The sequence below is a fragment of the Mirounga leonina genome, unplaced genomic scaffold (assembly GCF_011800145.1).
Source record: "Mirounga leonina isolate KUSES-001 unplaced genomic scaffold, KU_Mleo_1.0 Mir_94, whole genome shotgun sequence".
In the NCBI taxonomy this organism is placed as follows: domain Eukaryota; kingdom Metazoa; phylum Chordata; class Mammalia; order Carnivora; family Phocidae; genus Mirounga; species Mirounga leonina.
Genome location: NW_023270855.1, coordinates 52,696,014 through 52,712,666, shown reverse-complemented (window position 1 = coordinate 52,712,666; position 16,653 = coordinate 52,696,014). Strand labels below are relative to the sequence as shown.

Below are 16,653 nucleotides of genomic sequence, written 5' to 3'. Positions count from 1 at the left end.
CCTACTGTGGCCAATTTCCAGCTACAGACATACCACTGATGATAGTAAGAAGCAAAATGATAATTAGGAAGTGGTGAGTTTTGCTTTCAATGTCATTTTGTTTAATCGTAAGCCTATGTCATTTAATTTTGGACGATGGCTCTATTAATAACCTGCTCTCAGATTTCCTGAAAACTTAGCAGTTGTTTCTCAGGAGCTGGGCTGAGAACAGCAAAGGGCGAGTGGCTTGTAGGTATTACACGGACAGCCACAGATTACAGTGTAGGGTCCCATGTTGATGTGCGTAAGTAGCCGTCTGATGGGCTTCTACTCCTAACACCCCAGGATCCAGGGGTGTTATCCAGGATCACGTGGATGCTGCTGCTAAGGGTTGTCATTGGCACTGGGGAGCTTGTGACCCCCCCGTGTGAGTGACCCAGAGCCCCGTGAGAATATCCAGCGGGAATGTCTGCCTCTTTCTCTTCCAGGCAGCCGGATGGGCCACTGGGACCGCTGTACGCGTCTTCAAACCCCGAGTACCTCAGTGCCAGTGACGGTGAGTCCCATCCCCGTGCCCCTGGGTTGCCAGAATCCTGCCTTTTGGGGTCCCTGGCCGTCACTGTCAAGTGCAAGTCCGGGGCTGGCCCCGGGGAGGCTGAGATGAGCCCTCTGGTTCACGTGAGCTCGCAGACCTGCCCTTTGCTGCAGAGACTGAGTTACTGAGAACAGCCAGACAGCCGCCGTCTGGCACCTGTTTGGACGGGCTGGTCTAGCTGGTCTGGGACCTGTGAGCTGGGCTGGGAGGCTGACAGAGAGTCCGGTGTCCCAGCTGTTGGGGGCCGGGGGTGGAATTGGGACCTGGGCCAGAAACCCGCACTGAGGGTCAGAGCCAGAGGGCCACGTATGGACTCGCCATCCAGGTTGGGGGTCGGGAGCCAAAATGAGACACTGCGGATAAGGGGCGGGGAAGACAAGAGTGAAGGGTAAGATGGGGTCCGCAGGAGGCTGTGTGGACTGAAACTTGTATTTCCCCTGATTGTACACTGAGCGGCCCCTGCAGATGAGGCTCTCCTTCCGAGGAGAAAGCGTCTGCCACGTTACAAGTTTCCAAAGTCCTTCACGCAGCAGAAACCAAAAAGTGACTTCCGAGGCATGAACGCTGTTGCCTGGCAGGATGCTGCCGTGGGATACGAGGGTGATGTTTTTAGGGACATCCAGGATTTGTTTTCATCAGGTCCGACAGGGGAGTGTGGGAGAAGGTGGACAAGAGCTTTTATTGTGGTGTCCTTGGGAAGGCAAGGCAAGGCGGGGTAAGACCAAGGACTCGCTGTCTTGAATGATTTCAGTGGGTTCTGGGGTGTAGGGGCTGGCTCTGGGGTGATCGGCCCCCCTGGGGGGGGGTTACGGCTTGGGCTCTGGATCGGTGGTTTTGCAGGTAGAAGGTGCTCTCACAGGCAAGTCATTTACTGTCTCTAGGGATTGGCCGCCCTTGGGAGGGGCAGTCCCTCCAAGGTCATCGAGGCCCCAGATGCTAAAGCATCAGAATAGGGAAACTAGGAGAGGTGGGCCTTCCAGGTGGGAATTGTGCAGGGAACAGGAGCGGGAGGGAGTGAACATGGATGGGGGCGCCTCCTCCCCCAGCTCGGGGATGGCACTGTTAGCGCACTTCGGAGGTGGGGAAGCTGAACCTCAGGGCTGCCCCTGCGCCCTACCACCCTGCTTCCTTCTGGGAATGCAGGAGCGGCTGAGGGCACAGGGGTGCCCGGTGAAAGCTGGAAATTGGACCTCAAGGGTCTCCAAGGATGGGAGGGCCGGGGGACAGGGTATCCCCACTGAGCATCTGTGTGTGCTCATCTGCCTGAGGCCCTGGTGACCGAATCAGTTTGCTGGGGCTCCTGTAACGAACACTATGGACCGGATGGCTTAGCAAACAGAATTTTGTTTCCTCACGGTTCTGGAAGCTGGGAGTCTGAGATCAAGGCGTCAGGAGGGTTGTTGGTTTCTCCTGAGGCCTCTCTCCTTGGGCTGTGGACGACTGTGTTCTCCCCAGGTCCTCACATGGTCAGCCTTGTGTGCATGTCTGTGTCTGAATGTCCTCTTCTTAAAAGGACACCAGTCATATGGGCTTAGAGCCACCCCACTGACTTCATTTGAACTTGATTGCCTCTGGAATGGCCCTGTCTTTAAATACATTCTGAGGTACCAGGATTAAGACTTCAACATAAGTTCTGGGGGGGTGGGGGCACAGTTGAGCCCCCCTTCTGAGGAAAGCAAGAACCATTTTGGCTTTTCTTATGAGGCCTTTGTGCATTCGTCTGCAAATTTGTTTGCTGTGTAGCGAACCACCCCAAAGTTAATGGCTTGAACAACCAGCATTTCAATTCGGTGGGTCTGCCACCTGGGATCTGCTCGGCTGGGCAGACCTTTTGATCTCTCCGGGGCTCATTCACATGGCTGTAGGCTGCCTGCCGATCAGCTGGTGCTGGGTAGTCTCGGATGGGCTCACTGGTATGGCCAGCAGTTGGCAGGCTGGCTGGTCTCCCATCCCCTTGGCACTTTGCAGAAACAACAGCCTCAGATGGGAAGTAGTGTTGTGGGGTGGCGGGGCTCCGAAATCAGATAGAAAGGACGAGGAGGCAGGCTCAGCTCGGCACGTACCGGCCAGAACCCTGGACTGATGGTGGCTCCTTCCCAGGCCTCTGCTGTCCCCTCCATGAAAGACAGGGACCCACGCCTGTCCTGTTCTCGGCTCTGCACCCAGTGCCTGGCACAAGTCCTGGACCACAGAAGTCCCTTAATGAACATTCGCCAGTGGGAGGGCCCCGGTGGGAGGTGGCTGGGGGTCCCCCCCGGGGGTCCGCCGAGGATGCTGTGTAGATAAATGAGGAGTAGTCTTCCCATGTTCTGTGTATGTGCCGGACGAGTGGGAGGTGCCTCGGGAGAAGATCACGCTCCTGCGTGAGCTGGGGCAGGGCTCCTTCGGCATGGTGTACGAAGGCAACGCGAGGGACATTGTCAAGGGCGAGGCGGAGACCCGCGTGGCGGTGAAGACGGTCAACGAGTCGGCCAGTTTGCGGGAGAGGATCGAGTTTCTCAACGAGGCCTCAGTCATGAAGGGCTTCACCTGTCATCACGTGGTGAGTCCTGCCTTTGCCCTGAAGCGGACAGAGGTGTCCTTTCGTGCCTGCTCCCTTGTCCCCCCCTCCTCCGTCCTTCCTCCTCCTCCCGCACGAAGCAGGAGGACTCTAGGTGTGGACCCCCGGCCTGTTCCCCACTCTGCTAAGCACCCTAAAGGTGTCGGGGAGGCTCCGTCCCTTCTCCCTTCTCGAATCCTGTCCTCTCCCCCCTTGCATGGAGCCGGACTCCTTCCTTTGCCTTCCACAATCTTTTGTCTCTTCCCTCTTCCTGGCCCCTTTGAAACCCTGAAATATGCAATGGATGGTTCGCTCCATCCCTGTCCCCCCTCCTGAGTCAGCCCAGACTCTTCCCATGCTGCTGTTCCCACGTGGCCCCACAGCTTCTCCTTGAGCCTTGTGTCCTTTCTTCCCTGCCATGTGTGGCTGAGGGGATCTGCTCTGTGCTGAGCCCCAGTCTTGTCTCTTCGGTGCAGCAGATTCCTGCCCTCTTACGGAGTTTCCAGGACAGCCATGGACACAGACCCTAAACCCAATAAGTTCCTCATGGAGGACGTTAGGAGCCGATGCTGTGGCAGGATGGAACAAGAGAGCAGAGTCAGGGGCTGGGCATTTGGGAGTGGGGAAGGTGTCGTAAGGACGGAGGGACTGAGCCATGTGGACATGGCAGGGAACAGAGGGCCTGGCAGAGGGAACAGCAAGTGCAAAGCCTTGGAAGTGGGAATGTGCCTTATGTGCTCAGGGCCCCCGAGGAGATCTCCAAGGGTCTGCCTCGGAGTGTTGCTGTGTGGGGGCATGTCCCTCTGCTCCCCCACCCCGCCAGACTGTGACTCCTGAATTCCCCCTCCCTCACCTGACCCTCCTGTCCCCACAAGGCACTGACCCTGGCATTTGAGCTAGACAGACCAGGGCTCCCCACACAGGGTGCTGTGTGTGACGCAGACATCAGACGGGGAGACCTTGGTGATGGAAACCTTCCCACCGACCCTCACCCAAGATTGCGCCCTGCTTGCTCTGCAGGTCCGCCTCCTGGGGGTGGTGTCCAAAGGCCAGCCAACGCTGGTGGTGATGGAGCTGATGGCTCACGGCGACCTGAAGAGCTACCTCCGCTCCCTGCGGCCGGAGGCTGAGGTGAGCTGGTTCTGGGGACCCGGCAGGGCGCCTGCCCCCAGCCGCGGGCACCCGGGTCCCTCAACGCCACCCCCTGTTTCGACTTCAGAATAACCCTGGCCGCCCTCCCCCTACCCTGCAAGAGATGATTCAGATGGCGGCGGAGATTGCCGACGGGATGGCCTACCTGAATGCCAAGAAGTTTGTGCACCGAGATCTCGCAGCCCGAAACTGCATGGTCGCCCACGATTTCACTGTCAAAATTGGAGGTGCGTCTGGCCTTCTGCTTGGAAATGGGTGGCCCGGGCCCAGTTTGATTGCAGAAGGACTTGTCTGGCCTGAGCAGTCGAGTCTTCGCCAATAGTGCAAAGAGGGCCCGGTCCTCAGACTGTAATTTAATTGCATTTGCTCGTGAGCTTGCTCACTTCCTGCTCTGGATGACAGTGGTGTTCCCTGTTGGCAGAAGCCACTGCACTAGGAGCTGACAGATGGGACTGACGATGGATAGGTCACCATGATTTTCCTGCCCTCATGCAGCACGCGGTCTTCATCTGCATCACCCACTGCGGTAGCGGCCATTTACGTTCAAGTTAACTGAAATTAACTAGAATTAAAAACGTATTCCCTTGGCTGCACTGGCCACATTGTAAGTGAGCAGTCGCCACCTTGAGCCTGGTGGCTGCCATATTGGGTAGTGTGGCGTAGACCGCGTTCATGATCCCGGCAAGTTCTACTGGACAGGGCTATTGAAAGGCGAACAGTAAAATCGTGCTTGTATGAACAAGAGAAGGAAGGCTGGGGAAAGAGCCCAGGTGATGGTGATGGAAACCTTCCCACCGACCCTCACCCAAGATTGCGCCGTGCTTGCTCCGCAGGTCCGCCTCCTGGGGGTGGCAGCCTTTTGGCCAAAACTTGCAGGATGGGTTGACCTGAATGAATGACAGCATCCCAGGGGGCGTTCCAGCATATGCAAAGGCCTGAGGCTGGAAGCATGGCTGATGTGGGGTGAATAGAAGGAACAGGGAGGGGAGCAGAGTGGCATGAGATGTGAGGTTAGAGAGAGAAGCGGGAGCCAGACCTGGAAGGATCTTATTAGTCAATAAGTCATCTAGCCGTTATCCTAAGGAGCCAGCGTGAAGCCAGAAGTAATGTGATTCTATTTATGATCCCAGACGACATTATCAGCAAGGGAAGCCAGAAGGGATGTCATCCCATTTATAATCCAACAAAGACCTTATCCTCCATTAGCCATGGGAAGCAAGATATAATGTGATCCTATTTATGTAGCTTCTCTTGGGCAGTGGGCTGTCAGAGTCAGGATGGAGGGAAGGTCCTGCAGGTGAGAGATGGCGGGGGGGCTGGAGTGACGGAGAGGAAGAGTTGGGTTAGAGCGGGATGTGGAAGGAGAGCCGGCAGGACTCGCCGCTGTCTTAGATGTGGGTATGAGGAAAGGGGCGTGGTCAAAAGGGGACCTGCCCCTGGGTTTTGAGCCAGGCACCTGGGTAGCGGGGGGGCCATACCTAGTGGAGAAGAGGAGGTTGGCTGCAGAGACTCAACTCTTTGGTTTGGGATGCCTGCAAGGTCATGGGTGGGAAGGAAGTGTTGCTGAGAATGGGATTCCCAGCTTGTGGGCTGGAACGTCGCTTCTTTGCCACTTGGTGCTGCCTTTCCCTTCCCTTTACATGGTGGCCCATGCTTTCCCTCCACATCCCCATGAGTACCCTCAGAATCCATCCTCACGGGATTTGGCCACCACCAAGGTGAGCACACCTGGGGCAGCTGAGCCCATCTGAGGGCTCTACAAGGCAAGATGGGGCAAGATGGAGACAGCTGGACTGTAGGCTGAAGGTTAAGACCATGTGAACCCTTGGTTGTCAGATTTTGGGATGACCAGAGACATCTATGAAACGGATTACTACCGGAAAGGAGGCAAGGGTCTGCTCCCCGTGCGGTGGATGGCACCGGAATCCCTGAAGGACGGGGTCTTCACCACTTCTTCTGACATGTGGTAAGTGGTGCGTGGATTGGCGGACAGAGTGCTGGGCTCGAATCCCAGGGCATTCCCTTAGTGTGACCAGCAAGAGGGGGCCAGTTAAAACATGCCTTCCTCACAGCCCCTTGATCAAGAAAGTGAAGGGGAGGACCCTTGCACGGCTACTCACGTTCCAACTGAGACTCATCTAGGCATTTCTGAACGCAGCATGAATTGTTTAACGAACTGGCCAGCCACGTTCTAGTAAACCAAGGAGGGGTGCATGTGTGTGCGCGTGTGTGTATTTTTATGGCTCCTTTGTTACTACTTTCAACTGTCATTGGCAGGTCCTTCGGCGTGGTCCTTTGGGAAATCACCAGCTTGGCAGAACAGCCTTACCAAGGCCTGTCTAATGAACAGGTGTTGAAATTTGTCATGGATGGAGGGTATCTGGATCAACCCGACAATTGTCCAGAGAGAGTGTAAGTGTAGAAAGACCAGGTGGTGTGTGGGCTCTCCATCAAAAAGGCACTGCCCTTTGGTTTGCATGTCGTATGTCTACATGTGTGTGCTTGTGTTTGCATGTTGTGTCTTCTCATGGACGCTTTTTTTGCGCATCACATCGACATACATGCTTGTGTTTGTATGCCGTGTCTTTACACATATGCTTTCTTGCATATCATGTCCGTGGAAGGTTGTAGAAAAACCCTACAGCAATGCTTACCACGGGAGAAGGAAACTGGGTAGCTAGGGTGGGATATTTATGTTTAACTGTTGGTTCTTTATATACTTAACATTTTTTTTTTTTTAAAGATTTCATTTATTTATTTGAGAGAGAGAGAATGAGAGACAGAGAGCATGAGAGGGAGGAGGGTCAGAGGGAGAAGCAGACTCCCCGCTGAGCAGGGAGCCTGATGCGGGACTCAATCCCGGGACTCCAGGATCATGATCTGAGCCGAAGGCAGTCGCTTAACCAACTGAGCCACCCAGGCGCCCCTATATACTTAACATTTTGTCAGGGAATGAATATAATCTGACATGTCCATTATATCTCAACAGAGTTGGGAAAAAAAGAAATCAGAAGCAGAAACATTAAAATTATGTTTTGGTCAGGGATATGTGTTACCTATCTCCCGCTCCCCCAGTTTTTGTTGTAAATTTTGGTCATAGAAAAAATAAGGGGCGCCTGGGTGGCTCAGTTGGTTAAGCGTCTGCCTTCAACTCAGGTCGTGATCCTGGGGTCCTGGGATCGAGCGCCGCCATTGGGCTCCCTGCTCAGCGCAGAACCTGCTTCTTTCTCCCCCTATACCCCTCCCCCAGCTCATGCTCTCTCTCTTGTTTGCTCGTGCTCTCTCTCTCTCAAATTAATAAATAAAATCTTTTAAAAAACTATTAAAAAATAAAAAATAAAATGGCATAGCAATTGAAATTTTAAATGATGCTTATAAAATATTTTATAACTTGGTGGATAAACCTATGTTAAAATATTAAATATAAAAAGTGTCTATATATTACATTACCAAATATCTTTAGATAGGAAAGATAAGAGGTTAGATCTGAAGGAGAGTTGTATGCAGACTGCATTTTCTCTATGTTCTGGGGTGTTTCCTTTCTGCCATGAGCTTGTTTACATATAAAGTCCTTTATCAGTGTTTCTTAAGAAAAAAGTTTGCCCGGGGCGCCTGGGTGGCTCAGTTGGTTAGGCGACTGCCTTCGGCTCAGGTCATGATCCTGGAGTCCCGGGATCGAGTCCCGCATTGGGCTCCCTGCTCAGCAAGGAGCCTGCTTCTCCCTCTAGCCCTACTCTCTCTCATGCTCTCTGTCTCTCATTCTCTCTCTCAAATAAATAAATAAAATCTTTAAAAAAAAAAAAGAAAAAAGTTTGCCCTCCTGAAAAATCCAGGGGGAAAGGCCAATCTGAGGCTTCATCCCCCAAAGAATAAGACTGTTCATTTAGAAAACACAATTGGAAGGGACCTCATATGAAAAAGAGTATGAAGCAGAGTTACTTAGAAACTGTGAGCAAAGTATTTCTGAATGGTGCTTCGCGAGAGTCCTTTCCTGGCCATTAGCAGCTTGCTGGACCGTTCCAGGACCAGGGAGATCAGGTAGGCCCTAGGGCAGAGGGCCACACACTTTCTATAAAGGGCCGTATTGTAAATATTCTGAGCTTTGTGGGCCCTATGGTTGTCTGCTACGGCTACCCAACTTTGTTGTGTAGACTGAAGGCAGCCGTGAACAGTGCATAAGTGAGGACGTGTGGAGACACTTCAGGGGGCCGGATTTGGTAGTTACAGCGGGGAGAGGAAGAGGTAAAAGAGAAACCCCGAGCCCTCAGCACTCGTACTGTGTGTTCTTGGCGGAGTCGGGTTGTAACCCCCTGCTACCAGCTTGGAGAGCGTGAGCGCCAGGCCCGCAGGATGGCTGCTCAGAGCTGGCCCTCTAGGTTCAGTCCACTCAGCTGCCCCATCAGGCCTCAAGCATCTCAACCCTGAAGGATCTTTGACCCTAGAAAGATTGCTTCTTGGCACAGGGAAGCCTTTCAAGCAGCCCCAGTAGGAATTAAACTTTATGAAATGCACCAAACGGGAGGAAAAGAAATCAGGAATGTATAAAATGCTCAACCTTGTCCAACATGTAGGTGCATCAAGAGGGGCCCCTTTTTTTTTTTTTTTTTTGCATGGTCATTCTTTTTTTTTTTAATTCCTATGTTAATCCCCATACATTACATCATTAGTTTCAGATGAAGTGTTCCATGATTCATTGTGCATAACACCCAGTGCTCCATGCAGAATGTGCCCTCCTCAATACCCACCACCAGGCTAACCCATCCTTCCACCCCCCTCCCCTCCAGAACCCTCAGTTTGTTTTTCAGAGTCCATCGTCTCTCATGGTTCATCTACCCCTCCGATTTCCCCTGCTTCATTCTTCCCCTCCTGCTACCTTCTTCTTCTTCTTTTTTTTTTTTTTTAAGATTTTATTTATTTATTTGAGAGAGAATGAGATAGAGAGAGAGCATGAGAGGGGGGAGGGTCAGAGGGAGAAGCAGACTCCCGCTGAGCAGGGAGCCTGATGTGGGACTCGATCCCAGGACGCTGGGATCATGACCTGAGCCAAAGGCAGTCGCTTAACCAACTGAGCCACCCAGGCGCCCTACCTTCTTCTTCTTCTTCTTCTTCTTCTTCTTCTTCTTCTTCTTCTTCTTCTTCTTCTTCTTTTCCTTAACATATATTGCATTATTTGTTTCAGAGGTACAGATCTGTGATTCAACAGTCTTGCACAATTCACAGCGCTTACCAGAGCACATACCCTCCCCAGTGTCTATCACCCAGTCACCCCATCCCTCCCACCCCACCCCCCACTCTAGTAACCCTCAGTTTATTTCCTGCGATTAAGAATTCCTCATATCAGTGAGGTCATATGATACATGTCTTTCTCTTTTTGACTTATTTCACTCAACATAATACCCTCCAGTTCCATCCACGTCATTGCAAATGGCAAGATCTCATTCCTTTTGATGGCTGCATAATATTCCATTGTATATATATACCACATCTTCTTTATCCATTCATCTGTCGATGGACATCTTGGCTCTTTCCACAGTTTAGCTATTGTGGACATTGCTGCTATAAACATCGGGGTGCACGTACCCTTTCGGATCCCTACTTTTGTATCTTTGGGGTAAATACCCAGTAGTGCAATTGCTGGATCATATGGTAGCTCTATTTTCAACTTTTTGAGGAACCTTCATACTGTTTTCCAGAGTGGCTGCACCAGCTTGCATTCCCACCAACACTGTAGGAGGGTTAAGAGGGGCCCTTCTTGATCTGGCCTGGGAATGAGGCAGTCCCTTTGGCTCTCTTTCCAAAACCAATTTTTTTTTTTTTAAGCACCGGTAGAAATCCCATTTCTGTCCTGACCGTTGCCAGTGCTGGTGGCCGCCCTCTGACGTTGGCACTTGGAGGGGGCTGGGTGGGGACTGCTCGGCCGGATGTCCCCGGACACATTCCTGACATGTCCCTCTGTCCTGCAGCACCGACCTGATGCGAATGTGCTGGCAGTTCAATCCTAAGATGCGGCCCACCTTCCTGGAGATCGTCGACCTGCTCAAGGACGACCTGCACCCCAGCTTTCCAGAAGTTTCCTTCTTCCACAGCGAGGAGAACAAGGCGCCTGAGAGTGAGGAGCTGGAGATGGAGTTCGAGGACATGGAGAGTGTCCCCCTGGATCGGGCCTCACACTCTCAGAGGGAGGAGGCCGGGGGCCGGGATGGAGGGTCCTCACTGGGCCTAAAGCGGAACTACGAGGAGCATATCCCCTACACCCACATGAACGGGGGCAAGAAAAACGGACGGATCCTGACTCTGCCGAGGTCGAATCCTTCCTAACAGCGCCTGTTTTGGGGAGTGGTTCCCATCTTCGCTTTCCTCTGGTTTGAAGGCCTCCTGAAAACTCAGGATTCTCCTATGAATCTGCCACAGTGTCAGACGGAGCTCAGAGATCATTACTATCCATTGATGTTCATCTATGACTTAAAAACACATGTGTCTGACTGCCAATTTGACGAGCTGTCAGAGAACTGAACTGTGACCCTAGAGGAGAAGGGGTTTCCTCAGCTGCTGTCCTTGTAGGCAACTGCGGTTTTAAGCCAGGATGTTACTATTTTTTTTCTAGTAGACTGAGAGCAAGCACCTGTTTTTACAAATCTTCTTCTTCTTTTTTTCTTCCTGGTGTCTGAGCTACAGTATAAAGCATAAAACTTGTTTGTGGAACAAAAGTTTGAAAGAAAGAAAAACAAAACAAAACAAAAACCCAACCCTGTTCCAGTAGAATTTCAGGCTTTCTGGAGTGGGCTTCAGGAAGGTTTTTTTTCTCATCCAGGCTGAAGGATTTTTTTTTTTTCTTCACAAAATCAGTTCCTCAAATTGACCAATAGCTGCTGCTTTTATACTTTTGATAAGGATCTGCAGTCCCAGTGCGTGGCTCACGAGTCTCCGCGTGTGTGCGTGTGTCTATATGTCCAGGCTAGACAGGGCTGGTCAGTGTGTGCAAAGCGTTCATGCTGAGTTGACGCTTTGAGGGTCGGCTCATGAAGGTTCTGCTCTTCTTGAGCTCCTGATCCTCCCATCTCCTTCCTTCTTATTTACTGGGAGACTGTGCCCTCCACAGATTGTTCTGCCCCAAGCCTAGTCTCAGGAGTCTTTTCTCCCTTAACTTTGGTGAAAAATGTTTCCCAGGAGCCAAGGGAGTAGTTTGGAGTGATAGTGGATCTTTTCAAGACCAAACAAAGCTAGGACAAAAAAAAGACAAAAAGAAAAAAAAAAAAAAAAAGAACTGAGATGATTAAGAGTTTTGAGAATATATTTGTAACATATTTAATTTTTTAAAACTCTCCAACGTCAGCCTCATAAGTTATTAACTGTTTCCCGGGGTTGGGGGAGGGCTTGTGGGTTGGTCTGCCTGTGTGCAGAGGGGGAGCGAGGCACCAGTTGCTGATTTGTTTGGTCTTAAAGGCATCCACTTTTCTGGGAATAAAGCCACATTAGCTGCTGACCCTTTTGGACGTGATGAGGCCACGCTGAGGGTGTGGGCGATTGGGTTTGGTGGATGGTTTGGTTTCTGCTTGGGGAAGCTGATAGCCACCTGGAGCTGAGTCCCACCTTCAGACACACTTGTGGCTCTTGGATCTGTTGGTTCCTTGTGTGTACCTCGCACGCTTCCTCAACTGGGTGTGCACATACCACAACAAAATCAGACCCCAAAGGGTGACAGCCCAGATGGACTTTGAGAACACTAAGCAATATGAAGCTAGATGCACCTGTCGGTCCCTTCCACCCTCAGGGCATCCAACTGTCCTCAGAGTTGACCTCCCAGAAGCTGCTCTGTGCCCAGTGACCTCAGCTGGGCCAGGTGTGGGGCCTGAGCAGAACTCTCAGGTGCTTATGATGTTGCAGTCCCCAAGAAAGTAGAGTCTGGAGGAGAAACCGCTAAGGACCTTCACACCACCAAGAACTTCTGAATGGGCGTGAATCCAGTTTCTTCCCTTTGGGGAAAGAATCACAGCTGCTCAAATAAAGAACATGGTGAACTCATTACTTCGGTTCATCAAAATCATCACCCACGGGTTATCCCTGAGAGCATTTTCTCATGAGTTTTTGATTGCTTCCTTCTCCTCTTAAAAGTTGTGGGCTTAAGAACAGGATAGAGACAATGGTGACCTCTGAACCTTCTCAATTCTTGGTTAAGAACACAGGTAGACACAAATCCCAATTGCCTATTACTATCTTATTTATATGATTTGAGAAATTACAGCACATGAAATATTTCTGGGGAGCCTCAGTGATTGGGTACAAGGAACAAGCGTACAGAAATTATTTTCGCCACATTTATTTTGTACATATAAGAGGGTCTGTACGTAAATTAAGAACACATAGATCTAGGTATTTTGTTCTTTTCATAGTAAATTTGTAGTGGCCATATACGACACTAGCAACAATTTTCACATTTTTCTAATTCAGAAAGGTTTTCTTATATTAGGGGAAAATTATTTATTTTAATATATAAAAATCACTGTAAAAATCACTTTCGTAAAAAATGGAGTGCATGTAAATTTTTATCAAAGAAAAATAAACAGGTGAATGTGGGGTAATGATTTTTTTTTTCCAGCACAGTCTACCTCAGTGTATCATTAGGATGTGGTTCAATAATGGACATCTTTGAGACTTCAGAATTCTGCCTGGATCCAATCTGAATCAGGGAAAATCTGTATCAGCTGATTCCAAATGCCAGGGACCAGTAAGAATTTTGAGGGAGGGAGTTGGGATAAAGTGTGGCTTTCGTGTGAGCATAGATCCTTTTTCTGGCTGATAATCTTCTCTGAATTCAATCCCCCTCCACTTTGTTTTGATCCTCCATCCATTGTCACCGTGCTCCCAGACATGAACTAAATTTCAGGCCATCATGATGTATCTGATGTGTGGAGTGCCCAGGCCTGAGCTGCCTTCCTTTGGTGGGGAGAGGCTACTCCATCTCCTGCTGGGGCAAAGAGAGGCTTTAGTGCAGAGCCAGCATCCCCACTGTCCACTGCATCCCCCTGAAGTGAGCATCGAGGTGCCTTGGCTCTCCATGGCTTGTTCCTACTCCTTTTAAGCCCGGATGCTTTTGGGGAGTGAAACAAATTGCACTTGTGGGCACCTCACATGCAAACACCCGATGTAGCATTTCTATTCTCTTAAGTGGAAAGGGGGAATGTTGAAAAATTCCAATCCAAAATGCACCAGCATGCTGAGTGTATTTTTTAGCAACAAAACCTTGGACCCCTGTGTTTGGTTGACCTCAGACCGATACTGTTTGAACTTATGGGACTTTGAGAACCCATTTGTAAGTCTGGGAAGGGCCAGCAGGGCTGTTGTCCTACTCGCCAAACCTCACCGCCCTTATACTTTTAGACACTGCCCCTGCGGGCTCACCCTTCTGTGCTTACCCTGAAGAGGTACAGTGGAGTGCTGGGCCCACCTGCACAAATGGGATTTCACCTATTAACTTCAGTTGTCTCTGCTACTGTGGTAAGAAGAGCAAGCAGCCATTGGGTCACAAGCCTTTTTCATCACACAAAGTTGACTCTAACAACTTTGGTCCTAGAAAGTCATGGTTGCCCTCAGGAGGGGGTTTATAGGGATGAGCTCTACTGGGGGGGCTCGTAGTGATGGGCTATAAAAAAAGCAACAAAGCCAGCTTAGGTTGACACTTTTTGTTGTTTGCTTTTAAAGATGTCTCATTATTATTAAAACCCTTTTCATTAATGTGGCCTAATCCACATAGTAGTTTCTTCTTCCGGGAGGAGAATAGCAAGCACATTACTTTCTCCCAGGACAGTGATGTCAAACACACTTCTGCAAATGTCTGGATTCTGGGAGCTATCCTTGGTGCTTTCCTGTTATTTCAAGCTAGTAGGAAGAGATGTTGCTGGTTCTCTCGGAGAGATGTTGAGCACAACGGAGAAAGTGTGGGAACTGATGCAAGGGTCTGCACATACAATCCTGTGACCGTTGGAGACTGCTGCCAATTGATGAACAAATCTTCCAGAATCCCACTGGAGCAGACAATCTGCCATAAAATGTGCTTGTTGGGTTGGGAGGTGTTCATTTGTAGCTGTCAAAACAGTGGGCAGTGGGCAGCATTGCCATCAGAGCATGGCCCATGATAGTCATCTGGGTAGGTGATGGATGTGTTGTAGTCCCAGGGACAATCATTTTTCTACTTCATGGTGAGTGGAAGTTTGGTGTTAAATGTCTTTTGGATACCACTTGGCGAGTCCTTGACACCTCAGGCTCTTCAGAAATTATGGTTTTGTTGGGGGTAGGGAACAGGGAAATGCTGATTGTATATAAATGGTGCACATAGAATGGTGTCCCTTCAGAAAGCCTTCCAGAATGTTCTTTAGAATATTGATTTCGATGGAAAGAACAAATGCTGATTTATTCGTGTGTTTGAAAGAATGTGATAGACTTTCAGGGGCTACAACTGAAGGTGAATGTTTCCTTGGGGGATCCCCCAGAAGCAGAGGGAGACATTGACTTTTTGAGCTCATGGTCACCTATACCAGTCAGGGCCAGAACCAACCTCTAGCCAAATTCTTATTTGGATATGGGCCCTAAAAGTCCTTGTTAAAAACCAGATCACGAATCTGAGGCTCTTGGTCCCCTTGGGAAGGAAGGAACAACTTCCAAGATGAGTGTGTGTCTATGCACACATTCAGGAATGACTTGTTTAGTCTTTCTACTTTGTGTGCCTGGGGGCGGTCTCGGTCCTGCCTGTCAGCAGCAGAAACTTCCCATCTGTTTTCAGCAGGCACAGGATCAAATGGGCCTCGGCTTATGTAGAAAACAACTCAGAAACACAAAACCCACCAAAAGCTCAATTATTTTTTCAATGTTTTCCTACAAGAGCCAAGTAGCGCCATGTACAGAATATGCTTTTTTTTTTTTTTTTGAATATTGAAATTGCTCTGCATGTAAAATATGGGATAATTACCTGTTTATATGAAAATTCTGAATAAATTATCTGAGAATAGTCTTTGTTTTTGTGTGGTGTTCGAGCAAGGACCTGTGACCTGTGTGGGATTGTGGCTATGGGGTGGGCTGTGTTAAGGGAAATCTGGAAGTTGTGGGGATCTGTTTTAAGAAGGAACAAACCTATGGGTTCTTCAGAAAAACGAAGCAGGAGGTTAAATATTGTTATAATCAGGGCTGATGATCTGCTGGTACATACCTGTACAGTTGAACTGGTGGTTTAAATATTGAACTATTTCCATACCAGTTGGTAAGTAACTGCTACCCCAAAGACCCCCAGACCCTCCCATGATGCAAGCACTGAGAGGTTCATTCCAGGAATACGAGGGGATCTCTAGGATCTTACTCCATTCCACCATGCTGAAGACTTACATATTGAATACTTTTAATGTTATCCTGGCAGCATGGACCTGACCCCAAGGTGGGTGGTCAGTGGGGGACTACAGATTGGAAGAGGATTTTGAACAGCCTTGCATGAGCTATACACAGAATGTAGTGGGTAAGGAGATAGACTTCCTGCCTTCAGCTCCCTGTGTGACTTTGAATGAGTCACATGACTTCATATGTTGGTTGTTGCTGTGTAACAAACATCCTCAAGACTTTGTGGCTTAAAACAGCAAGCATTTATTTCTCACAGTTCTGTGTGTTGGCTGGGTGGGTCTTCTGGTCACAGTCTCACTCCATCTATCCATCCATCTATCCATCTGTCCATTCATCTATCCATCTGTCCATTCATCCACCCATTTACCCATCCATTCACCCATTCATCTGTCCATTTGTCTGTCCATCGGTCTGCCCATGTTTGCCCAACCATCCATCTGTCAAGCCATCCTTCTGCCTCTCCTTCCTTCCTCCATCCCTTCTTTCCTCCCTCCCTTCCCTCCTCCTTCCTTCCTTCCTTCCTTCCCTCTTTCCATCCATCCATCCATTCAACCATCCATGTGTTTGTATACCCATCTGCCTGTCCATCCATTTATCCACCCACCTGTTCATCCATTCAGCCACCTATCTGTCTATCTGTTCACCCATCTGTCCATCCATCCAAGACTCCTGGCCTTTGGTGAGAACCTGGCAAGGCTGAGGAAGCATGGTCTTTGGCTGGGCTTTATAGGCCACGGTCTTGCAACCAGAGGAGGAGCTCTGGCTGGGCTCTGGGTTGGAGTGCGGATGTGGGTGGTTAAAGTGCTCAGGGTTAGGAGCCACAAGTACAAGCTCTGGCCCTGACTCTGCATGACCACAGATGAGACAGTTGTCACCAGCACAGTGCACAAGTGAGAGGAAGCACATGAAAGCTTTGGTATCTCCAAAGTACTCCACAGAAGAGGGATGTGATACTCTTAAAAGGGCAGACATGGTTAGCAGGTGGTCTAGACTCTGTGTGATGAGG

At 49.9% G+C, this 16,653-nt stretch overlaps 1 protein-coding gene across 4 annotated transcripts in view; it reads left to right on the top strand.

Annotated features, from left to right (window-relative positions):
• INSR (insulin receptor) overlaps positions 1 to 15,267 on the top strand; it is a 129,489-nt gene extending 114,222 nt beyond the window's left edge. For all 4 annotated transcript variants that reach the window (XM_034997375.1, XM_034997377.1, XM_034997376.1 and 1 more), the window contains 7 exons: positions 468 to 535; positions 2,872 to 3,116; positions 4,134 to 4,244; positions 4,333 to 4,492; positions 6,102 to 6,231; positions 6,543 to 6,677; positions 10,229 to 15,267. In XM_034997375.1, coding sequence (XP_034853266.1) covers positions 468 to 535; positions 2,872 to 3,116; positions 4,134 to 4,244; positions 4,333 to 4,492; positions 6,102 to 6,231; positions 6,543 to 6,677; positions 10,229 to 10,583 — 1,204 coding nt within the window. In that variant the 3' untranslated portion in view covers positions 10,584 to 15,267. The remainder of the gene's footprint in view (positions 1 to 467; positions 536 to 2,871; positions 3,117 to 4,133; positions 4,245 to 4,332; positions 4,493 to 6,101; positions 6,232 to 6,542; positions 6,678 to 10,228) is intronic.
• The last annotated feature ends 1,386 nt before the right edge of the window (positions 15,268 to 16,653 follow it).